The following is a 26,858-nucleotide window of genomic DNA, read 5'->3' on the forward strand; positions in this document are numbered from 1 at the left end:
TCAGCTACCACATGGCTAACCTATGGTCCAGTTGGCCTAACCATAGTTAGAGTAACCCAATCTTATCTGCGATGTGACTCACCCACCTAAACTAACCAAGGGTCACAAAGTGTAACCGTGGCTATATCCAATCGGCCACATGTCGATTCCTGTGAACCTTGGAGAAGGAGAAGATGAAAATCGTGAAGGCGTCAATGGCAGGCAGGAAGGAGGATTCACAGTCCTCTCATGAGCTTAGGAAGTAAATGGGCCGTCGTTGTGGCTGTCATCTCAGGGGCGGCTATGGTGGCTGGAGTTCATTGCATAGAACTATGGGGCAGCTGATTGACAGGCAGAAGGTCGTTTGCGAGGTGCTTTGTGATGTGCAAGATCATTGGAAGGCCTTTGCTCCTTTGCTATTGTCTGTTTGCTCGTTGGCGCTACTGGAATACCAAGGTCGTAGGAGCTACTAGAGCTCACAATAGTAGAGATTTCATGGTGAAGCTAGGTTGGCTCATTGGAGAGCGTTGAGGCAAACTATGCAGATGGAGAGGTTGTTGGAGGCGATGCAAGTTGCTTAGTCACTGCTAGAGCTAGCTTGATTTGGAGACTAGTTGCTGGAGAGGGTCATTGGAGTCGCGTGGTTGAAGGGATGGCCCATGTGCATGTGAGTCGGTAAAGAGCTGCCCGTGAAGCTGTTGTCGCTGAGAAGATCGTTGGTAATGGAGAGGCATTGAGCCTTAGTTGTAGAAGATTGTAGGAGGCCGCCGCCACTGCTGATTGCTGCCAATTGTTACTATCAATGGGAGCCTTTGCTTTTCTGTCATTGCAGGAGGTGCACCTGAAGAAGCATTGACTTGCATGTGCTTGAGTCACTCACGAGGAGCGTTACATCGACCTTTTGTTGATGAAGGAACAGGAGCAAAGGTCCCATGTGCTTGGAGCAGGGTTGTCTTGTCGATCAGAGAAGGCTGGCTACTTGTGCGTGCTAGGAGTTTGGAGGCTCTGAGGGTGCCAATCGATCGTTTTGGGTAGCTTTGTATGTAGATGCTGCAGTGTTGTTGAAGAGCAAGCCTCTCTCCATCTATGGCCTTGGATGATATTTGGGTACATGTTGTCCTCCTTCAGTACGTGCACCATTGCTATGTGATAGCCATTGCCATCCCACCTCCAATTTGTTTTCTTGCCCATTACATGTCTCACAACTGGATTCTTGGCAGGATGAAGTAGTTGAGGTACGTTTGGATAATCATGAGGTTTGGCTTTTGCTTTTACTTGATGCTGATAGAAGGAGGGCGGGATGAATGGGTCTACACAAATGTGCCATTAGACTTTGCTACCAAGAGCCCCTAGGGTTTTGTATCCCATTTGCCTTTCTCCTCTCGTGCATGTTTGACTAACTCCCTACATTGTGTAGGTACTAAATGTACATAATTAGAGATGGGAAGAAATGGAAAGAAGAGAGGATCACACATTGCAAAAAGTCCACGAGGCTATGTTCTACAATTTGGAAGAACTGATGGAAGAACGGTGATCTAGGAGGCTACTTTGCATAACCACCCATTTTCAAGGCCATCTAATAGACTTGATTTTTCTCAACGCATTGCAATTACCATCGAGCCCAATGAGAAGGAGGGTCATGAAGAGGAAAATTACTCCCTCTTAGATAAACCCAGACCACCATCTTTTTTATTTAGAATGGTAACAGAGTTCAAAAGGTTGCCTGTTCTAACTCCTAGATTGTTTGCTATGTGCAGGCTTTGCTTGAAGAATAATATCATGACCACACTAACAGCCTCCATTTATGTCTGGCGACACATGCTAGCTCTCTATACATCGTGCATCTCTGCACTGCTTCACGCAGCACTGGCTTGAGCCGCTTGACCACTTATCATCATGTAGCCTTTTCCTACCACAGCTTTGCCACCTATCATTGGGCACCGCACCGATGTGGATCATTAAAATTCAAGGTTGGCTTGGAGAGAGCACCGCGCTGGTTCTTGGTGTAATAATGAGATGCAATCTATCATTTTGGACATCGCCACAGCATAGTCTCTGCTGACTACCTGTCATCACATAGCATTTTGCCGTAACTTTGCCCATGCAAATCATAGGTTGGCTTGGAGAGACCACTGCACTGGTTTTTGGCATAATAATGAGACACAATCTATCATTCTGCTCATTGCCTCAGTGCAGTCTCTGGCCTGATAATCTGTCATCGCCCTAGTCTAGCTTGTTGCATTAAATTTTTTTAGGGATCCAAAGGAGGAGACGATGGAGAGGCTGAAGAAGACCATCCACATTTTGAGGACATAGTGCATTCAAGACAGGTGCATGTGAGGCTATATGGCTCAAAAGACTACTGTTAAAAATAGATTATTTCGATGAGTCAAAGCCAACAACAATATACAGGGACGAGCATTTTCTGAGCGAAATCTTCCGAGCGTCCGATCGAAGGAAAAAAAAAGCTTCCAACTATGCAAAAATATGACAAAAATGGATCAGAAGAAAACATAGTTTCACTTAGAAATATGAAAAGTATTATAGGAATGCCTATTTTATACACGAATATTTATGTGAATCTTTGGGAATGGTGAGAACATCATGGGATGGCTTTTAAAGAAACCCACATGTAGAGTAGACTTCTCTATGAAAATTCCCTTATGATCCTTCTTACAACTTTTTACTTAATAGGGGGTGACATTGAAAAACCTCTCTCACCTATCTTCATGAAAGGGTTTCTCCAAAGAAAACTCATTGAAGCAAGCCATCAAGGTAGTTTCGCCAGCGAAACCCCTTTGAACAAGGTCTTTCAAGGTAGTTTCGCTGGCGAAACTACCTTGGACAGCACTTTTAAAAGTGACATAACTTTCACATCCAATGTCCAAATATAGTCATTCAGCCACTCAAATTGATCGGAAAACCCCATTTGAGCACATCTATGGGGTTATATTTTGGAAAACCTTGCATATATAGTATGATAAGCAATTGCGGCTCAAGCATTAGCCAAGAATCTAGTATATCACTCCAGGACAAAGCACATTGATGTCAGAGAACAGTTAATCAGAGAAAGAGTGTTACTTGGTGACATCACATTGCAACATTGTGAGAGCAAAGAAAATGTTGTAGACATCTTTACCAAACCACTTGGGAAATAGCTTTTTCAGAAGAACCAACAAGCTCTTGGTTTAAGTCAAATGAAGGACATTCCCATTAAAGAGCTGCGATGGAATGTAATGTTCAGTCCTTTTTTAATTTCCCATAATCATCATCTTGATGGAAGGCCTACTTCATGATGTTGATCTTTAGGGAAGGTGTTGACAAAACATCTCAACATCATGTATTACCATATGTCCATAGCACTAACACATTAGAATGCTAAAAAGTAAAGAGTTGTAAACCCTAACCATAAAGGGGTTTGTATATATTCATTATTTTCAACTAAATCTAGTGTATAGTTAGTCATTTGTAAACTACTCTCTAGCTATGCCCTCTCTTCTCATGTCCACTCTTCTCCTCTCCTCTCTCCATATTTGTTCACATACCTCTCTTCAATCTAGATTTTCAAGAAGGCTCACTCGCTAGAGATTGAGAAAATTCTAGGAGCCTTTCTTGAGGTTGAGGAGGTGGACCTGAGAAAATTTTACTTTCTAGAGATTGAGAAAATGTTGGGAGCCTTTCGTGAGGTTGAGGAGGTGGACTAGAGAAAATTTCACCAGATAACCTGGGAATTGTTGGAACACTCGGAAGGGCAAGGTGGCTTGAGTCTTCCTGACATCAGATTGCAAGAAGCTAAAAGAACTCTAAGTACAAAAGAATAGGTGAACCCTATATGTGGGTCTCAAACCAAACTCAGCTAACTAAGGTGGCATACTAACCGAGCCACTAACTAGAGTACATAAAGATAGTTGTCATCTAGCTATTATTCATGGGCGGTGTACCAACTGCATTTGCAGCTAACAAGTTGGTGACATAAATGCACAATGGTCACCCTGGCATATCACGAGTGGAGCTCGATATCTCAACAAGATGTCGATCAAGACAAGTAAAGTATGAGAAAAGGAAATAATGATAATGCAATAACTCCTAACAATGAAGGAAGTGGGTTCTCTTGTCAATATACCTGTCATGAAGTGGTCCTAGTTATCATTGTTAAGATGAAGAAGTCGAATGTATCTTGCATCATTATAGATTATAGCTGTGGAACCAACATTATCTCGGATGCCATATTAAAGTGTCCGAATCTTAAAATTCTTAATCCTTCTCCATTCATAGTATGCATGGACAACCAAAGGCCAGTTGAGCCAACACGAATTCTTTCATATGTTTTACTTAATATTGGAGGAGTTCATTATACTGCCATCTTGATTGTTATCCCAATGGAAGAAAATGCCTACCCATTGTTGTCGGGTAGATCTTGGCTGAAAAGTGCTAAGGTCTTGCATGATTGGGATACTAAAGTAATGCCTATCAAGACTAGATACACAAATGAACAACTTCCTACCAACCCCAGTAAGGTACCAAGTAGCTGTCACCCTAAAGACCTAGAAGTGAAAGACCAATTTCCACTGGATTTTGAAGCTAGGCAAGTGAAAATGCAAATTTTGCCTATGGGAGAGATTGACATATTTCATGTGGCACCTAAACTCAAGTAGAGACCAAAAGAAGAGAAGCAAGCAAAACAAAAGCACGTTTTTCCTTACAATTCCACTGAATATGTAATAGGAGAGTGTTAAATATCCAGATCCATAGCTATAATCACTCAACTCAAAACAGATCACTTGATACCAAGCCAACTTATGATCTTAACTTGGGAACACCCGATGAGCCACGAACAGTGGTGGTCAGTGCTTATTGCATTGACCCTAAGAAAATCATGGCCATTCTAACCATGGAAACCACCTAGCAATGTTAAGGAAAGTGAGGCTTTCATTGGGAACTTGGGATACCATAGAAAGTCTATCATGCATTTTGCATCAATAACGTACCCCCTCATAGAATTACTCCACCATGATGTTTCTTTCCATTGGGGAACTTGACAAAAGCATGCCTTCAATACTCCAAATTTTGAGTGCCCTCCTATATGAGGAAAATCTTCACATAACAAAAAGGTGATGGCTACAAAGGTAGTAAGCATGGGGATCACCCAACAAGGGGCCTTGAGATCTCCGTATCTATTTTTCTCACAAGTAACTCAAATATGGTGAGGGAAAATACAACACCATATAGAGGGATGGTCTAGCCATGGTCCTTGCATTGTAAAATTTGTCATTATCCACTCACCAATAAATTTATAATGATTATTGGCGAGACTAGGACCTCAAATACATACGAAACAAGATAATTGTTTATTGCTATTTCAAAAACTCAAATTTGAATTGGTGATATGTCCAAGCAAGGAACTCTGTGAGAGACCACCTCTCAAGTTTTGAACCTAGGGAACCCAATAGGGAGGATGGAATCCCATTCAACGTAGAAGATGCCACTCTATTGCAACCAAAGAGGCTATGCCATATTCATTTGTAAGAAATCTTTCAATTTACCTAATTCTACATCCATCATATTTATTTGTAAGCAAGGCTTTCAATTTGCCTGCTTCTACTTCCATCATTATGATTTTCTTGTGCTACAACTTGCACATTTCCCTTAGACACATTGCCTCTATTTTGATGAAATGCTTTTATGAAAGTATAATTTACCAACATTTTATGATCATACTCTAACCAAACTTTGTTAGCTGCATCCATCTTTTCACATAAGGTTACGTTAGAACATAAATACCTCATAATTTCCTGACAATGTGGAATCCAGGAACATTCCCAAACTCATCCTCTAAAAACATAACATAGTGCAATTTCAATCTCACGATAGTCACTCAAGATTGAAAACCATAAACTCCATCACGCATAGCAAGGACTAGCTACTATGACATCCCCACTGGCATCAACGCCCAACAATGGGTGTAGACCATAGTATAAAAATATGCTCTCAGACATACAAATCCACACACCCACACATACTTGAGCATCCACTTATACAAAGTCTTCATACTGAGTTTCTGTCGGTACTTCGGAGATAAGGACAGACTCAACCATGACGAAGGCTAGCACTAAAGGACAAGGCTAATCAAAAAGTAATCCAAAATCTCTTCATTCAAGCTACAACTGCTTGTGAAGTCTAAACAATTTCATTTTGGTCTCTCCCAAACGAGCACTAAATCTAGCTGATAGGGCAACGCACCATTTAAGATGGAAAGAATTATTCGCAATACCGATGGGCCATAACTTAGACGAAAACTTCACAAGGTGAAATTTGCATGTCCGCTAATGCGGAAGAAGCATATACCTAGATGAATCCAAGAACATTCCCAAACTCATCCTCTAAAAACACAACATAGTGCAATTTCAATCTCACGATAGTCACTCATAAGATTGAAGACCATAAACTTCATCACGCATAACAAGGACTAGCTACTATGACATCCCCATTGATGTCATTAACGCCCAACAATGTGTGTAGACCATAGTATAAAAATATGCTCACACATACAAATCCACACACCCACACATACTTAAGCATCCATTTTGCAGATTTCAAGGTGTACTTTGAGGCTTTTGAGCTTCAGTAGTGACATTGACTAGTTCAGCCCAATTTCGGGGCTCTTGTGACACATTTGAAGGTTTGCAACACATTGCAATCGCATTTTACAAAATTGGAATGAAATTTGGGGCTTTTACAGATTTTCCCTCTAATGGATTCTTGAAAATATATACTCCAAGTGCTTAAGCTCTATGTAAGGAGTGCTAGCTAGGTTCTCATTAGGGGACACCAGTGATGCATTCCCCCTCTCATCAAATCTACGAATGATGGCCCTTGGTCCACATGCCTTGGATTATTACTTGATAGCGCAAGATCTTGGCTTTGTAGATCTACCCATCTTGATGGTTTCATGTATCTAGAGGACATGATCTCATATCTTGAACTTCGGTAGTGAATAATTTGTTGCTAGGCATAGGTTGGTATGTGGTATTGGTGTGTTTACTAGGGACATGTTGGCAACTTGAGGAGGCTGATTTAAAACTCTCTTTGAGCCAGATCGGGTGGGACTTGGGATATTCAAGCAAGGGTGGGATGGCAGACAGCAACTTCCCTCTAGGAAGAGGGCAACAATGGGAATCCAACAGTGAAAAAAAATGCCTTATTTGGCAGGCTCATCATTTGACTTAACTCTAGGCACTGAACCCTAAACTATTTAGATGATTCTTTTATAGGACATTGTTCATTCTTGATGCAAAGCTTGATGAGTATCTACTGAAGCGTGTCAACCTAGATGCAAGAGTGATGTGGTCCATGCTGCTGTCCTAATGTACAAAATTACACAGCATACACTACGATCACACCGGAAGTATAATTATCATTGTTACCTTAATTGAGAATGCACAGGTGCATGGGAGGAAGCTTTGGAAAGACTTGACAATGCAGCCACTCACATTCCACAAATACCTCTGCAGATGAAGAGTGTTGACATATCCTCTGCCGTATGACATCTGCTGTGTTCGCTATTGCAAGAGGCACAATGCACCAGATTATAGGTAGCCCAAAATAAAGGCAACAATGAACCGAAAAAAGATTCAATCATATCCTTGGCATGAACAGCAATTTACAGGAGACACTATATTACAATTAGAAATTTCCAACGCCCAAAAAAATGTTCATAATAATCAAGAGATTGCCGGGGTTCCTTCCAAGGGTGTTGACTCAGATCCATCCTCTTGCTTGCTATCTGCAAATGGAGTCTCAACTTCTTTCCCTTCCTGCTGGAAGCCCAGCTTGAACTTGTCATAGTTGCTCAACTCACTGGTCTTAAATGGTCTCTCACCAAGAATGTTTGTCAAGTCATCTTGATGGAGAACTTCCTTTTCCAAGAGCATTTGAGCAATCTTTTCAACACCAGCTCGATGCTTCTTGACAAGTTCTAAAGTGCGATTATAAGCTTTGTCAACCCATTCTCGTACCTCTGTGTCAATTATCTCTGCTGTTCCATTGCTGTAAGGCTTTGTCATTTCAAAAGAATCCTCTTTCTGAGGGAAAGAAAGAAGACCAACCTTCTCACTGAAACCGAACACTGCAACTTGTTGGTAAGTCATTTTTGTCACTTTCTCAAGATCATTCTGAGCACCTGTTGAAATCTTTCCCAACAAGACCTGTAGACATTTCAAATATCAATGTTATTCCTTCAAATATAAAAATTAAGTAGAATGAATAATTCAATAGAACAAAGCATATATATATAGTGCCACTTATGGGTGCATGAAGCATCCCTCAGTGGAGTCCCCAATACAAGGGATACATGTGCAAAATTTCCTAGTCGTCTGGCCTGTGGAGTCTTAATGGCATGCAAGAGTTGTAAGCATGAATTGGACATCATGTATCAAAGCCCAGACAAACTTGGCATCACAAACACAAACAAATTAAATCAGCTACATCTTTGATATCAAATCTTGGCAGAAGTTAGAGACAAGTCCAATACATGTTATACATTTCTTGCAGTCAATTGAGAGCCCATCTATTGATACCAGAACTCAAAACCATACATCAATAACTCTGGTTCTACAAGTAAATCACCTGTTCAGAAGCTCGTCCCCCAAGGGTCATGCAGGTGATGTCCAGCAATTGTTCCTTGGTCATTAAAAGATTTTCATTTGGCACATATTGGGCAAAACCTAGAGCTGCAGTCCCGCGTGGAACTATGGTTACTTTAAGCAGAGGTTCCGCATGTTCTAAAAACCAGCCTGTCACTGCATGGCCTGCTTCATGGTATGCAACTGTTTTTCTTTCCTCTCTGCTTATGACCTGGGTTAAAAAGAGACAAAAAAAGAACCAGTGGATTAGATATGCTGCAAAGTGCTAGAAAAAAGCCAAAACCTTCAAGGAAACCATGAATGTCAATCAATTAATTAATCACACCACATATCTCATAAGCAGTGCCTATGAACCATAACGCTCAGGCTCCTTCAAGCCAAGTATACTGGCAAACCAGCAGATACTGCCACAATTCCCTCCATATCTGTTCAATGTTCAAATATAAGCGAAAAGGAGGGGAAAACAGAGAAGAAGAGCAGAGGGGAGAGTCCAAGAAACAATGACAAAAGGAACTTAAGTACACTTGAATGTAAATATATTCGTTTAGACAGAAATCACTAACCCTCGTGCTGTCCTGAGGATCCTGGGGAGAATACCCTGGAAACTGTGTATGACGTTCCTTGCATCCTGAGCATGCAGGAGTAACATAGCTTACTCAAGAAATCAGAGCCAATGTGTGTCACAAAATTGTCCAGGAAAACTCATGAAGTGTTACTGAGAACTAGAACAAACACAATGGGAGGACATCTTGAAACTGGTAGTCTTGGGATAGCAATGAGTATGCATTCAACATGGAAACATGTAGAAAACAGATCTTGAATCACAAAGAATCCGACTGATTCTCCTCCGATCCAAAGTCTCCACCTGAAAGGTTTCAACAGGATCACCACCTGGTCCTTTAAGCATCATCAACTGGGCCACCTCGAGAAGCCTCCTGATCACCTTCACTAGTCAGCAACTTGAACTTATCAAAGCCTTTGTACATGTGCGGAAAGCCTCAGCAATGAGAAAACCCCCCCTGTCTGTACAGAAGGCATTCTCCACTCATCAACTGAGAACTCATACAACAAATAGTCACCCCAAAGCAGTCTACTGCAAAAAACATAGCCTAGAAACTCAGTCTCATGTTGCTAGCTGTTAGCATCTCCCTCTTTCTGCCACGTGCCTTCCTGTAGGCTTCAGTAGCTACAAGGATGAGCGAATCTGCTCCTCCTCCAGTACACATCCACCATGTGGCTGACCTGGGATAGGCCTGCTCTTCAGGCCTCTAAAATCCCTTATACTGGCCCTGGTGGGGGCTAATCAAGGTTTAGTGCCAGACCTTGATGCTGGCCACCGTGGCCCATGAGGCTGCCCACTATCTAAACTAACATGGAAATCTATGTGCTTGCCCCTGTGTGCCAGATTGCTGCCCACAAGGCAGCCCCAATCCAGTCCTCTTCATCTCTTCCTCTGCTGCATGTCAATCTCCCCCATATACTCCTCATATGGGGGCTTACGAGTGGGGAGGTGACCCCAATCACTCCAGCTCTGTAAAGGTGAAACACAGGTTCTTCCCATGGAGCACCAACTACTACTGATGATGAAGATGCCAACTTCTTCGTACAATCCAGTTTTGGAGTTTGGTCGATCAATTCCAATCCTTGCCGAATCTGTCGTTTGACCAACCTCGGAGAGTTGTTCCCTCACCACCTTCATCTTGGCGATGTGCTCGTGAACTGACTCACCCCTCATCCATGTGCATGCTATACAACTGTGTCTTGAGGTTGAGAATCTTGGCATAATTGTTCACGCACCAAAGGCAATGTCTGCAAGCTGAATATGTGGGAGGACTGGATCTGCAGTCATGCCAATGACAATGGCAAGGGCTTCTGCATCACGCAGTACCCAATCCCTCACTGCAATGGGATCTACCGGTGTCACCACTCCAGCCGCATTCGTGGTAGGGTGTGGCTTTAGCTTCAATCCTGTTATGATTTCCCAAATCATCCGAACCACCAAGGAGCTCCGGATGTTCATCTTCCACAATGGGTAGTTGCTTCTGTCGAGCTTACCTGATTCCCAATCAGTCTAGTAGCAGCCATGACGAGGCTTGTGGAGGGATTAGGAATATGTACACCGGCCTGAATCTGGATCTCCCTCCTCGTAAGGGTACTTGTCCTTCAAACCTAGAAGTCAATTTCTTTGAGCTCTCAACACTTCTGAATCTTCCTCAGGGCTCTGATACCATGTTAGAAATAGAGGTATAAACGTGGAGGTTGCTTGCTACATCCAACGCTCCCCGCAGAGCGGAAGATAAACAACAAGATAGCACTCAGGAATCTCAGTGTTAAAACCACATCCAACTTCTTTCCGTGGTGTGTTAGTGTAGAGAGATATGCAGACAGTGAGTGAACTGTGCTGAAGAGATAGATGGAGAAACAGTGAACCGTGCTGAAGAGATAGATGTAGAAACAGCAAAAAAGTATTTTTTTTCAAAAGATGGGACCAAATTATATACAAAATATGGGCACAATGTGCCACCATCTATCAGCAGGGTGCTGCTTAGATGTGGAACCCTGTGGCTCCCAAAATCTGTTCTCCAGCCTCCATTGCTCTCCCAGAGCTTCTGTGGGGTCCGTAATGGTAACCCTGCAAACACACCTTCCTGCTGCTCCTCAAGTGAACAGCCCAATGTAAGGCAGTGTTTGTGCCTTTGATCCTTGACCTCCTTGCTGCTGAGAAGGCAGCCCAATGGTGAGGCACAAGTATCTTGTGAATCCTGTCCTCCTTGCTACTGTGTAGGCAGCCCAATGTGAGGAACTTCTGCAAGTCTTTTGGGCCTCCCTGCTGCTGTGATGGAAGCCCAAAGTGAGGCATCAAATCCTCTTGCAATGTGGAATGGTGAATGCCAAGGGCCCTTTTATAGGCTAGGTTCCTCCAGAAAACGACCAGACCAGCTGCAGACTGGCCTGACCTGTTTGTGCTGCATTTCACTGGCCCATTGTGGGCGTGCCACGTAGCAGTCCTGGTACTTGTACATGTCTGCTGCAGTCTTTTGACCTGCCCTGACCTGACTGTCAGGTCCATAGTGTACTAATTGCTGTGCCTTTCCTGGTGTCTGCTGCGCAGGTATTTCCTCTGTCTGCTGCTTGCAGACCAGCTCCAAACCATCCCTGAACAGTCACCTTGCTGCCACGTCTCAGTCCAGATCATTGTGCCTATCTCCTGCATGATCCCGATTCCCAAGCTATGGTTCTGCTCCAAACGACTCTAGTCTGGTCCTGGATGCTGCACAGACCTACAGAAATGCCTGTTGCTCTCCAAACTGACCCTGACAGCTCTATCCGGCTGTCCTTGCAGGGTTTCTTTTGCTCCAGACTGATGGTCTTTTGTGCAATCCTTGCTGCCCACATGGCAGCTAGCATGCTGCCCATGTGGCACCCCTGCATTTTTTCTCGGTTTTGCCCATGGTATCTCTGAGTCCCTCTTGGTGCACCTCCCCCATGCTGGGGGCTCACAAGTGGGCAAGGCTCTTGCTTGGCATGCTTCCCAAGAGCTACAAAGGGTTTGCCACGACCATGATTGCAGGATGACAGTCGGCACAGGTGACTTTCAAGTAGGTAGTGCCTCTGCTTCTGCAGGAGGAAGCCCGGGAAAAGAAATACGACGGATCTGATGACAAGGCCTTTAATGTTCAAGACAAGAGCAAAGGCACATAAAAGGCCATTCCTAGCAACAAGAAGCACAAAACAAGGGGGAATGAAAAGACTGGTGATGATGCTTCTTCTAGTGGGAGCAAGAAGAAGATGAAATGCTTTCTACAGCAACCAACCGAGGCATTCTGCAAAGGACTGCAGAAAGAAGAAGACTGACCAAAAGAAAAGGAGTCCAATCAAGAATCAAAAGATATACCTTTATAATACTAGAATATATCCAATCATACAAATTTAGATTTTATTTTATTTTTTTGTTCTAAAGTCCAAAAAGTCAAAACCAGCAACAAAATTACAAATGTGGTAATCACTTAGGCGTTTTTCTTGATAACAACTCCAAGTGTTACTGAGGTAAGATTTGCAGACTTTGGTGTATCGGTGTGTATGTTTGAAATTGAAAGATGGGTTCAAGAGGAATCAACAACCTTTGTGGAGATGAAGGACAGCAAAGAGTGCTCAGATTGCTCTGAGTGCAAAACTAATATCATTGGCATCAGGGAAGTCTCTTTGAAATGATCTTAAGAGTCGGATGGAAGCTGGGACACTAGAGAGAGCACTAAAGGATTACAAAAAAAAGTTGTGAGTGCCTCAATGAGATAAATGGTTTGTTTTTAGAGGAAGCAAACGATAAGTGGATCTTCTAGTATGTATATTTCATTGTGTATTCATGCACCTTAGTAGCATGCTTTGGGCAGAAACTTTGCTGTATGTTTCTAGGTAATGAGATATTGGAGGGTGAAAGCCTTCCTGGAAGGCAAAGAAGGAAGACTTGGTGCTTCTTCAAAGCTCAATTGTGGGTGGCTCAAGGGTGGACTTGATGAACTTGTTCAAACCTTAGAGGTGGAGAAGGGACATCTAGGTGGAAGAAGTATGCTGTCATCAGAAGATTACCTACTTGAGAGCACATCTGGAGCTCATGGTCCGGGTTTTCTAGAGATACACTTAGGCTGGGAGATCTCTGTGGATCAGCTATTGGGATCTCATTGCTCAAGTGGGTTACTTGGCTGCGGATACTGCCAGAGGAAGACGGGTTGAAACATATCTCAGGAGCGCCATGCTTGGAAGACTCTAAGCTGTTCTTAGATTATGAGCAAGACAGCCAGATGATGGTTGTACCAGGATTGCTCGAGCACTGGCGGGTTCATGACTAACGATGGTGGTGTCATGGACTTGTGGTACTGCACGGGTTCGCTTGCACGGGACCGGACCTGGAGGAGCAGGAGCTGCGGGTTGAAAGACCTAAGAACGAGGACAACTTCGACTTGTTCTAGAGGGCTTCTCTCTCCATGGGAACCAATGGAGATTCTACATCAACATGTGGGGATTGATCCACAGTGTGTCGGTGAGAGGAGATGTTGAAGTTTCGTAGGTCACCTCCCCACCTCTGAGCCCCCAAACAAGGAGAGCATGGGAAAGGTGCACCAAGGGACTCGGAGATGCCATAAGGGCAAAACTGAGAAAGAATGCAGGGCTGCCACATGAGCAGCATGCTTACCTGTCATGTGGGTGGCAAGGATGTACGAAAGACCATCAGATGGCTGCGACTGGAGCTGACTGGAGCAGCATAGATCTGGAGCCAACTGTTCCAGGGATGGTTTGGAGCTGGTCCACACGCAGCAACAGAGTAAATACCTGTGCAGCAGACAGCAGCAACAGGCTCAGTAATTAGGTACACTTTGGAGCTGATCAGGGCAGGTCAAAAGAGAGCAGCATCCATGCACAAGTACCAGGACTGCCAGAGGGCAGTCAGGGGCCCCACAATGAGACAGTGAAATGCAGCACAAAAGTTTGGGCCAGTGTGCAGGCTGATCGGGTCAGTTTTGGAGGCCCCTCCAAGGGGAGCACTGTTCCACATCGCAAGAGATTTGGTATTGTCAGTTTGGGCTGCCATCACAGCAGCAGGAGGTCCAGAAGACTTGCAAAATTTCCTCACATTGGGCTGCCTACAAGCAGCCAAGGAGGACAGGATTCACAGGAGGCTTGTGCCTCACCGTTGACTGCCTTCGCAGCAGCAGGGAGGTCAAGGATCAAAGGAGCAAATACTGCCTTACATTGGGCTGTACACTGGACAGCAGGAAGGGGTGTTTGTGGGAAGACACTATGAAGCCCACAGACGCTCTAGGAGAGAAACACAAGCTGAAGTGTTTTGAAGGTGCCACGAGGAGGTAGGAAAACAGACTTTGGGAGCCACAGGGGTCCACATCTAGGCAGCATGCAGCTGATGATGGTGGCACATTGTGCCCATTTTTGGACATGATTTGGCCCATCTTTGGACAAATATATATTTTTTGATGTACATAGCAGAGTTCATTTATTGTCTGCACATCTCTCTCTTTCTAATAGCACACACAACAAAAAGGTTGGATTTGATTCTAACACTGTGATTCCTGGGCACTATCTCATTGTTTATCTTCCACTGCACGAGCGTTGGCTGTAGCAAGCAACCACCACCTCTATTTCTAACATCCAGGGACCATTGACATGATCATCCACAACACACACCTTGTCAACTCTGCAACTGTCAAGGCCATCTACAAATGACCATCCAAGTGTCCCCTCATCAACAGTGAACCCCTTGGATCTTGCAAGGCACTATGCCTCACGAGAAAGATCTAACCTGAGCATGTGCCGGCACCATCCGCACTAAAGGTCCACTGAACCTGGCACAGTGCAATCTCTATGGCTGTCCCACATAGATCCCCACTAGAAGAAATCCCTCCAGCTGTCTCTAGAGAAACACTGTCATTTGTAGTGAGATTGGCAAGTTCAGTCATTCGTCAACCTTGTCCTGTAAGATACTATTAGGTAAGAGGGGTGCTAGTATTCTATGACTTGGTATCAGAGCCAAAGGTTACTCTTACAATCTCCAACAAGATCTGGACACTCTGAACCACTTGTGTGTGCCCTCCTGAAGACCCACAACAAACACTCTTGAAAACCCTCTACTCAGTTGGCTTTCTTGCATCTTAACATGGCCTCACATTTTCCTTTTCCAACCTTTTGTGAAGGGGAAGGCTGATGGTACCAACTAACCTTGGAAGGTTAAAACACAGAAACCATATGCTAGCACAGGGATCTAGATTGTCACCACTAGAATAGACGAGAAGCCATGGTATTAATAAATGAAGTGTGTCACTTAAAGATCTTGAAAAGATAAAGAGTGGGAAGACGAGGAGGCCAAGGCCCTTTCACTTATCATCCGGACATTCGTGAACTCGTTGATTCCTCATGTCTAATTTGTTAAGATCGCCTCTGCAGTATGAAAACTTACGAGACAAGCAACTCCACACATGCACAAATTTCCAATATCAACTATATACAACGAGGATGGAGGAAGGTGACTTAGTGCATGACCGCATCATGTAAGGTCAAGATGGAAGGGGATTAGTTGGCTACAATTGGCTAGAAGGTCGAGACCAATGCACTAACCAAGCTCCTACTAATATGTGTCCAAAAACCTTCAAAGGACTTGTGACAAGCATAATGTTGCTTGATTCGAGGCCACCCACTTTTGAAAACATGGGTGCCATGCTGCTGCAAAAGAAAGTGAGGGCAAATGGGTTCACCAAAGAGAATGAGAAGGCCTTTCCTGCTTCAAGAAAAGGGAAAGCGAAGAGCAAGTGCAAAAATGACAAAGATACCTCAAGGGTGACAAGTCTCAAGCAAAGGGGGATAACAACGAGAACGAAAAGCATCCCTACAGTGACAAGCCAAGACCTTTTGTCAAGAATTGTAAAGGATAGGAGGAGACTACATCAAAAACGATCACAGTGGCGCTTCCAAGCACATGCCAAACAAGAAGGAATGTTCAACAATACAAGTTACCACATCTAAATCAGTGTTCCTCCCGTAATGATGCGCCCATCAGCATCAATGGAATATTGCAAGACAACACATTTGGATTCTTCAATGAAGGGCAGAGGCAGTAGGAAATGTCTTGTCAAAGGGATTGCTAACAACTTACTCTCTACCAACCAAGATGAAGAAAACGTATTCTCCCAAGTCCTTTATATTCCTGACCTTTCAGCTAGTGCTTTTACTGAGCAATTCTCCCAAGTCCTTTATATTCCTGACCTTTCAGCTAGTGCTTTTACTAAGCATAAGATGGACGAGTTTGATTAAAGCCTACATGGCAATTAGCATTGAAATGCAATTCTAAAAAAGACCTTGCCAAGGTCCCATTGGAATTGGTACACATCTCTCATAAGATGATAATTAGATATCCCTCTCAGTCAATATGCTTCCTTGTCTTCATTTGCCCGTAAGATTAGAGATCACATGCCCTTTGAGCAATTCAAAGATAGAGATCATTTGCCCATAAGATAGAGATCACATGCCTTTGAGCAATTCAAAGAATCTTCAAATAGGAAAACACATTTTACCTTTGAACTCTTTGAATCCCCAAGACCCAAAAGTTTAAACAATTTTCACTACCTGATCCTCTGCTATCTTAGAATATGTAATTTGCACCATCTCCAAAATCTATGACAAATCTTGAGTACGCAAACAGCACACAAACCACAAAGAACACACAGATTGAAACTAAAGGTTGAATTGGACAGCAATAGTCTGCAATAATGGTCTCAGAATAGTCTGCAAAGACATACATTACGATATACTCTTATAACCTCTTAACACTGCAAACCAATAGGATGTACATGCAGGACACACGCGCACGCTCGCGCACAGGGGGAGAGAGAGAGAGAGAGAGAGAGAGAGAGAGAGAGAGAGAGAGAACCTTATGCTTTTTTTCGAGGCCACCAATGATCCTGTCAATAGCTGCCTCAAACTGCTCCATGCATATTTTTGTTTGTTCATTTCTTGCTGCAATCAAAGCTGCTTCATTGCAAACATTTGCAATATCAGCACCAGCAAAGCCTGGTGTAAGGGCTGCCAGTCGTTCAGAATAATAAGAAGCCACCTTATCAAGTTTTAGCTTCTGCAAATAGATTCGGAAAATTTGTTCTCTTCCATTTATGTCCGGTCTATCAATTGATATTTGCCTATCAAATCGTCCAGGCCTGAGTAATGCTTTGTCCAATATGTCTGGCCTGTTGGTTCCAGCAAGTACCACCACCCCTAAAGTAGTCCCAAACCCATCCATCTCAACTAAAAGTTGGTTCAATGTGCTCTCTCTTTCATCATTTGCTCCAGCAAACCCCCCACGTCCCCTGGCTCGCCCTATAGCATCAATTTCATCAATAAAAATAATACTAGGGGCAGCCTGCCTTGCCTGAGCAAATAGATCCCTAACTCTCGAAGGACCTACACCCACAAACATCTCCATGAAGTCAGAGCCACTGATAGACAAAAATGGTACACCAGCTTCTCCTGCTGTCGCCTTAGCCAGGAGAGTCTTCCCAGTGCCTGGAGGGCCAACCAAGAGAGCTCCTTTTGGTATTTTTGCACCAAGTTCTTGATACTTCTTGGGGTTCTTCAAAAAGTCTACAAACTCCATGATTTCCAGTTTGGCCTCATCACATCCAGCAACATCTTTGAACATGACCTGATAGACAGAAAGTCTCCCAGTCACAGGTGTAAATTTCACTCAGAATGTACAATTAAGATTACTATTTGATTACCATCAAGCATGAGAATAGGATCAAACCTTATCTTTGGCATTTTTACTAACTTTAGTCACACGAGCCTTTCCAACACTGAATAATCCACGTGCACCACCTAAACCACTTCCATTCCCACCTATGCCAAAACCACTCTGCATTCGACGAGACAGGTATATAAACCCTGCAATGATTAGAACTGTTGGAGCTAATCTCATTAACTCCTGTTGCCAGCTCAATTCATTTACATATATTACAGGCACATAGTCGTGTGGATCAATCCCCAAAGATTCCTGGGCTTCTTCAAGCTTCCGTTCAAAAGATTCTACGCTTCCGATGTAAAAATAGTACTTGTACTGACTACCACTTGAGCTGCGATTGCTGTCCTGTTGTCCATCACTTGTTCCTCCTTGTGCAGGTGGATTCTTAACATAAACCCTTGCAACACTTTTATTTACAACTTCAATCCGGTCAACCAATCCAGGCTCAAGAAGCTTATTCTTGAATTCTTGAAAGCTGATCTGTAAATACAAACCAAAAGAAATGACCTAAGGTCAAGCAGCCATAAAATTGTCCTCTTCCAAGATAGACTCTTCCATTGTACCAGAACAAAGCATTTGTACACATTCAAACCAACCTCTTGAGCATCATCTCGACCGAATGAAAGCGCGGCAAGCACAACAATGGTGCCAACAGCTGTTGTAATCAAAGACCTTAGTTGATCCTTTGTAGCTGAATCTGTGAAACCTTTTTGATCCTCTGACTTTGCATCTTCTGTAAGAGAGAAAAAAGAGCCATAATCGTGTTTGTTGGTGAGCTGGACAGATTCACATTGCAAAAAACTGCACGCTTGCTATTCTTTACACATACATGCACGCACACATAGACACACACATATGAATTACATACATGTCTTTGCTTACCTTGGGTTCAAAAATACAGACAGGACTCTGAAAGTCTTCATTTCAAAGAAATACATGCAGCACGTCAAGATAAAATCCACCACCAACAGAAAGCATTCACTTCATGAGAGTCCACTAACAAAGCTTAAGACAAGCAATCTCAACATCCACAGCATAGGCAACATAAAGGCATCCTCACTTAAGCCATCAGCACAAATGGACTCAATTCCAAAACGTAATGCTTAGATCAAAGGGACACAACTTTGCACAAATGGACTCAATTCCAAAACATCATGCTTAGATCAAGAGATGCCAGGGTGTGACGCATAGTATCTCTTTTTTAATAGTATCAAACATTTGAAGCATCTAAAAATAAAGGGAAACAATAGTTCACATATAGTTAAGAAAGGCAAAGTTAACTCATTCACATACCGCTTTTAGACTCTTCTTTCTGGCTATCACGTCCTTTAGGTAGTTCTTTCCTCCTTTTGGGGTAGAAGTTCTCATATCCTGGGGAAAAGCACAGCAATGAAAATCTCTCCAACAGAATCCTATTCTTGCCCTACATAGAAAATTCTCGTCAGACTGTGCTTCTACAACCTTACATAAGGCATACATAGAGATTGTTGTATCAACTTTTCATTTCAAAACCGAGGTGTGACTTGTGAATGAAGCTTCAAAAGTTTCATCATCTGACTGTGTCATACCAAAAGGCTCCAGTTTCCTTGTCCAACAAAGTCAAAAGCAGTGGCTCCAAATTTCCTTACACCCAAAAATGTCTATATTGCATTGAGACACATTGTCACTTTCTCCACAATGAGGTTTCTTTACAATAGTCCTTGATAACAGCACTAAGCTCTTAATAAATTATCCTACTTTGTCACCCTGTTCACAACCAGATCTTCGAAGCCACAAGTGAAAAGCCTAACCCAACAAAACACATTACTACTCAAGGACTCACCACTTTTCTTTGGAGCCTCGCTTGAATAACATCTTTGCAATCCGGGAATGTCAAATGGCAACCTTTGCACATGATGGACGTTGGCAATGCTGCTTTGGGGTTTCCTACTGCCAAATGAACCCTTAGAAAGTGTACGATGTTCACCATGTTGCCATCTCCCAGATGGTGGCTGAAGCGTTCTGTATAGCCTTGATGCAATCAATCTTTGAAGTAAAGGCAATGTGAGTATGACACTTTGCTGATTTCCTGGGCTTTGTTGATGTGAGCACAAGCCTGATTGAACCTTTGGGAATAAAACACTCTCCTACAAACCACATCATGGAGGAAGAATGAGAAGTACTAAAAGAGTGCTATTATACAGCAGTTCCACTTTAACACTCAGAATCCTTGGCATCATATAAACAACAAAGGCACAAGCAAAAAATTCACTTCAAGAGAGTCTGCCTTATCCACACCACAAACTTCACCATGCCTAGCTTATGGACTTTCTGCTTTAATGTCCTACTTACACAATAAATGCTCGAAACGTAGGTGCAGGTCACATGGATGAAGACCCTCCAATTTAGTTACTACTACCTGTGAGAAATTCACCTAGAAAATGGGCTTTAATGGGAAACATCTGCATGAGCAATCCACTCCAAAAACAAGTACAGTTGTAACCATGATGGAAGTCAAGAAATCTCATTGTTTCAACTAAAAGAGGTAATGCACTTGTGACACCCACTTGCTGGAATTCAATGTTGTGGTGTGACAAGGATGAGCCCCAGTTTATAGCCCCTAAGGGGAAAATGGGCCCTCAATATGCCTTCACATTCTGTCCTAACATGCAGCCTAATGCCCTTTCAGCCTCCTTATACGGACACTTACAAAAATGAGCAAACCAAAGCATAACCTCAGTTAGTGTCATTTCCAACACTCCAAGTCAAAGTTTAGTATGTGGATTAATGTGGATCACCAGTAACACATACATATGCCGGTTCTTGCCAATTTCAATGTAAAGATATTTCTTGCATGGTTTAGTAGAGCACAGCTCGACCCAGTTACTCTAGATCTTCTCCCAAATGTAGTAGTGTACCTAAATATGCTTTGTTTGAGGTACCATACATGTTGAATGAGGGCAGTGCCTGGCACCTGCCTGTGAGCCCCTTCACACCACAATGCAGAAAATGAGAAAAGAAATGACACAGGGAGAGAGCAAGAGAGAGAGACTGTCAAATGCACCAGTGCCAGGCATAGGTGGCAGTGACACCTGGCTACACTGTCAGGTATTCTCTACATCCAGATGCAGCTTCTACACCCAGTTTTGCGGCCATTCCAGCAGTCCAGTCAAGGGAGAGCTGGGTCACCCAAGGTCCGCAGGTAATGCTGAACAGGTCGGGTCAGTTGACCCGACCAGACAAGTCGGTTGACCATACCTGCAGGTCAGTCAACCAGTCCGCCATTTCCAGGCCTATTAACGGGGCCTTTGCTGCCTTAGTTTGGCATTCAGTTCCAGCCCTCCCACCCTCATCTCCAGCCCATTGTGCCGCACCGATCCACATCCGGAGGCAGCCATATAGCAGCTCCAACAGATTGCGATTGAGGGGTCATCACCACGCAGCATCTCAGCACGGTTTGGACAGCATCAAGGTTAAAGTTTAGTCTGTTTCAACAGTATAGCAATCAGTCATTCAGTCACATAGCAACTGCACCATACATCTGAGCTCATGTACACTTAGGGCATTAATAAAGCAGTCTACAATAGTTAGGAAGATCTCTGATGTCTTTTCATGCTTGAGTTCTCCATGCATTCATCTATTTCCGCATAGCAAGTCCCCACATGCTACAGAGACAGACAATGTGTGTTAAATTAGGTTAGAAGTATTAAAAACAAAGAAACACGAATGCTAACACAAGAAAACAGAGATAAACCAACACACATAGAAGAAAACAAATGAGACACCGACGCAAACACACGAAAATATTTCAATAAATTAGTTATTGATGAGCCACCCATGAGGTTCTAGATTGTATTACCACCCATATTGAGGTTGCACGTGATAAAATATCCCTTGATGCTTTCACCATTGGATGCCAAGCTTATGCTTAATAAGCTTACACAGGGTTTTGGAAAACGTTGCTAACCAATTGACGGTTTTAGGTGATGATCATTTGATGCTGCACATGATGTTCCATTAGATAAGCTCTTTACCATTCCACCAAGTGAGCTTGCACATGAGGTTCCCCATAAAGATGGTTCCCACATTTGATGAGTACGCCACAAAGACCCCTCAGCCTGCATGCCCATGAGTAGGCTTCAGTGGGCTGCTGAGCTCTTGGATTGGATGTACATCTGCTCTTCCCCTTGGAGGTAACCTGCAGACTGGGACTGTACTGAAATGGGGACACAAGGACCCCTTTATATACATGAGGGCAGGCAGCCCCACGCGTCAGTATTATGGCTAACATAGTCTGCAAACAGCCGACTGGTAGGGTGCCCACATGATAGTCCTACCACATTAATATAGCAGACTAAGCTCTCTACTTTGTAGAACAAAGAAACCTGACAACCACGTGGAATCCCAGAGGTACTGAGATCTAAGATTTGCTGCAATCCAAGATACAACTTGAGATTTTGATACTGAAGGACTCGTCACTGGATCTTCACAATCCCTGATTACTTGCAATATGTGGGTGCCACAACTGAGCACCTTTACGTCATGTGCCAATTTCATTCAGCAGAAATAATAGACAATATCATAAAACCTGAACTAAGAAGCGGGGATTCACGCAGAATTGAGCTGAAGCAATTACTATAAGACCAGAATAATCTGAAGATAACTTGGTATGGAATAACTGAAATGAGTTATCAGCTGAAGCTAAGCTTGCAAATCAAGAATACAACCTAAAAGATGAGAATGACCTCTAGTCTAGGCATCTAATAAAGGCATCAGAGGCAAATCCAAAGTTTGTAGTTCGAATATTGACCTAAACCAATGCTTTATGATTTGAAGTGGGCCAAAAATTATTTATTGTGGCTGGTAAGCCCCTTTAGGCACCATAAGTACTTTACAACATTCAAATCTGAATATCTACGACTAGGAAGATCTCATTCTGAAAATTGCCTTGGAAATGTCATGACCCTACTATACCCAAAATAAAGCCTGTAAATTTTGTTTTTTTAAATCTCATTTGCTTAGGTCCCCTTTAATGGTAGAGACAAACAGAATGGAAACGTCTTGACTAGACACTGGCAAACTCAGCTCTAAAGACCCTTGCCCCATATAACATTTTTGGATCTTCTCTTCCAAGCATACTTACTGCCGAAAGTTTCAAGGGTTCCATACATTTGATAAGATTGATAAAGTCTGGAGAAATTTCCAAACAGCTGTTGATTTTCACACTTGGATTACCTTTGCATGTATATAGGTTTTGACATTTTGAAAGAGGCCTAAAAGCAACACTTAAAAGAGCTGAAGAGCACACAACCAAAAACTAGCTCACAAATAAAGCTTGAAATTTAAAAAGAAAAAACAAACCAACCAACCAACCCGGATCTGAAATCGTTTTAAGTTTTAGCGTACTTGAAAAACAGCTTATACAATATAAAAGTGTCAGACAAGAGGACAGCAAACTAATGCTAGTCCTCACAGTCAAATAATGGAAGTAAAGTATCTCACAAATCTCTTAAATCTTCACTGCCAGAAAGTACCAGCCAAGTGCTAGATATCACAACCTAGTATTGGAAAACTGGAGGCCAAGGGACATCTATGTGTGCAGCCTAACTCCTCTCATACATGCCCTGATTGGAGACCTTAGCAGCATTAAGAGGGAGAACATTGAGGGCAACCAACCGGGCCAGTACAGACCAATAAGGCCAGGTTAGAACCGATCCGGTTGGGTCAGATGGGAGCTGTTGCCATAAATGGACAGATCCACACAGCCCAAGGTAGCCATTAGTTCTAATGCCTCATATGGGGGCTCGCAGCTAGGGCACTGACTGATGGGTGAGATGGGAGCTGTTGCCATAAATGGGCAGATCCACACAGCCCAAGGTAGCCATTAGCCCGAATGCCTCATATGGGGGCTCGCAATTAGGGCACTAACTGATAACAAAGAGTGTGCTCAATTGATGAGATTTAACAAATAATAAAAGGACGCTCTCCTTTTCTAAGGTGCTTATTAGGTGAGTTCTTGGTGGACTAGGATAAGGGGCTGCCCCACCAACTGATTCTCACATGTAATGGAAGGCTTAGGTGCCACCTGCAATGCCCTACTGTCATGCCAAATCTATTACCTGTCCTATGCTCTCTACGTAGGAAACAACTATGTGTGGTTGGGCCCTTAGTGCGCACTTGCATGTCCCAGAAAGATAAGCAAACAGGAAGTATGCATGTGTATTTGGGTATTCCAGACTTCAGCCCTGAGTCCTTCTACAAGGATTTGAAGTAAGGAATCATAAAATCAAAGATAATGTACTTATACAACAGGAATTTCAACCTTCAAGCATTTGAATAATTCCATGCACAACCGTCAAGAGTCCATGAGGAGATCATCTGTTCTTAATAACTCTTCCAGAATTCATTCTCAGCAGGTAACATGGAGCTCTACCATCAGCAATTTTAGTTCAGGAATTCTTACAAGCAGCTGTAAATAGATGTGTATCAATTCTACATCATGCACACACACGAGAAAATAAAGCGAACGCTTTGCAAAAACTCCATGGGTATTGATTTCTTCATTTGTGCAGATCTCAGCTAATGTATGTTTGCAGAGGTGAAGGAAGAGCAAGTAAAGCATAAACAGAGAGGCAAAGAGGCAGAGAAAACATGGACAGGGAACAAGAGGGCCACAATTACAGACAAGGAGATAAGAAGAAAATCCAGACACCTCAAAGCTCCAACTTTTGCTATACAATATGAAACTCTACCAAAGACTGTAAGAAAATAAACCCCAAGTCCAGTACACAGCAATAATTCTTCCTGATACACATCTTGCAACTAAAATTCTGCAAGGAAGGTACGAGCTCATTTTCAATGCATCGGAGAAAAGAGGTATGTAATGTCCATTATACATCCTCAACAACACAAGGGTTACCAGCCAATAAAATCAAAACAAACATGAAGAGGATTTGTTGAAACAATGCCTTTGAGGGAGCACCATAATGTATTATTAACAAAACCGTTAAGAGTATCTAAACAACACAGAATAAAAGGCAGTGTCTTCGACATTCTGGGAGATGCAGTAGGCCATCGCAAGTAGAAAAGTTGTCCATGAAAATCTACGTAGACAAGTCAGGAAGCGCTTTATTTAAAAGTCCCTTTCCCTACATTCTTTTTCTTTACTTATATAGCAAAATACTTTGATGAGAAAGAACAAACCAGATTCAAGACTAACCAAAAAACAAGCAAAGAAGCACTTCAAAAGAGAACACTACGAAAGAAAACAGGATCGCCAGGCAGAGCTTATGATATTATCGGAGTCACTACATCTATTAGGAGAGACTCAGCAGTGCGGCTCCTTTATGACCCAGCAATGCGTGAGAGGGATGAAATGAGAAAGGGGTAGGAAAGCAAGTAAGCACCAACTTTCTAAGAAACTAAGTTCGACCAGCCCAGCATGCTGAAACTGTACTTTGCGAAGTTAAAATCGGTTACTAGCACGCTTTTTCTTGTCCAAAAAAAATCTTTGCCATGCGCGTCTACATTAAGCCATCTTTACCTCCAGAAAGTCGCCTTCGGCTAATCCAAAGTACTTATTTCAACCAATCATCAAATTGTCCCATGTAAAACCTAAAAACATTAGGTAGGCTTGATTGTATGGAATACAATTAGTCTAAAAGTTCTGAGAGCTACTCAATTTACACCTTTTTTCATGCAAAATCCGCACAAACGCCTCAGGTATAGAGATAAGGTACACATACAAGGGCGGCTCCATGTAAAACCTAAAAAACATTAGGTAGGCCTGATTGTATGGAATGCAGCTAATCTAAGATTTCTGAGGGCTGTTTCAATTTATCCGGGGTATTGAGAAAAAATGCGTCAAGCAGTGAGACAAGGAACACATACAAGGGCACGCTGAACGGGGCGCGCAATCAGAGCCGATCGCCGTTTTGACATGACAAAGCGCGGTTCGAGGACAGGTGAAGAGGAGGGAGGTGGGAAGCGAAGGCGAGGAGCAAAAACGGAGCAATGGAAGCTCGAATGAAATCGTTTGCAAACAACGACGGTGGCAAACAAAGTGGGAGTTATACAAAGGAAATGATGATGATGATGATGATGATGATGAGAAAAACAAGGGTGCTTTAAAGTTTAGAAGTGAAAGGTCTTTTCTATCTGTCTATTCTTTCTATTATCCAACAAAAAAAAAAAAAAAAGAGGGATTGCTTCTTTGCTTTCTCTTCTCTCTTTCCTAGCTGGCAGTCTTTTGATATTTTTCCTTGCTTGCTTCCTCCACAACTCCCCAAAACACTTCTTGCCTTCGTCTTCAAGGCACGTCGTTTCCTACCGCCCATAGATTCATCAGTAGTTCCACCTTTGTCCCAAGACAAGGGGCTCTAGCTTTTATTACAATCTTCTTAATAGCCTCTTTTGACTCATCTACTTCGTGTGCTAGCTCTAGCACTCTCAACTTAAGAGTACAAGTCCTCCATCTTTGGTATACCTCTAACATCCTTGTTTGCCTACGATTAGACTATCATGTGCCCATTTGTATCTAAACTTATCACTCTGAAATCCTTATCACTCTACCAATAAACGAGTCCTATTCACACTACAAATCAAGGAGTATTGGTTAGGGGTATTAACAAATATGCTAGATAAAATGCACACTTTGATGAGAATTCAAGGGATAGCATATTTAATGTCTTACCTTCTTTAAGAATGCTTGTAAAATTTAACTTGTATCTAAACTTATCACTCTGAAATCCTTATCACTCTACCAATAAACGAGTCCTATTCACACTACAAATCAAGGAGTATTGGTTAGGGGTATTAACAAATATGCTAGATAAAATGCACACTTTGATGAGAATTCAAGGGATAGCATATTTAATGTCTTACCTTCTTTAAGAATGCTTGTAAAATTTAACCCCCCTTAACATGAACTTTAAGGACTTTGTAAAGCCAAATGTGTCAAA

General features: G+C 42.7%; 1 protein-coding gene across 1 annotated transcript; it reads right to left on the reverse strand.

Annotated features, from left to right (window-relative positions):
• Positions 1 to 7,594: 7,594 nt before the first annotated feature.
• Positions 7,595 to 26,029, reverse strand: LOC147891020 (ATP-dependent zinc metalloprotease FTSH 8, mitochondrial-like). The gene is made up of 8 exons (XM_087389319.1): positions 25,789 to 26,029; positions 19,742 to 20,045; positions 19,213 to 19,290; positions 18,516 to 18,652; positions 17,926 to 18,399; positions 17,056 to 17,823; positions 8,605 to 8,832; positions 7,595 to 8,183 (listed from the first exon to the last, which is right to left on the reverse strand). Exons 1-8 carry the CDS (start codon positions 25,837 to 25,839, stop codon positions 7,701 to 7,703), a joined length of 2,523 nt encoding a protein of 840 aa, XP_087245445.1. The 5' UTR covers positions 25,840 to 26,029; the 3' UTR covers positions 7,595 to 7,700.
• Positions 26,030 to 26,858: the final 829 nt, after the last annotated feature.

Source organism: Dipteris shenzhenensis, chromosome 18 (genome assembly GCF_047967505.1).
Source record: "Dipteris shenzhenensis isolate YYH24624 ecotype China chromosome 18, Dip_SZ_1.0, whole genome shotgun sequence".
Taxonomy (NCBI): Eukaryota; Viridiplantae; Streptophyta; class Polypodiopsida; order Gleicheniales; family Dipteridaceae; genus Dipteris; species Dipteris shenzhenensis.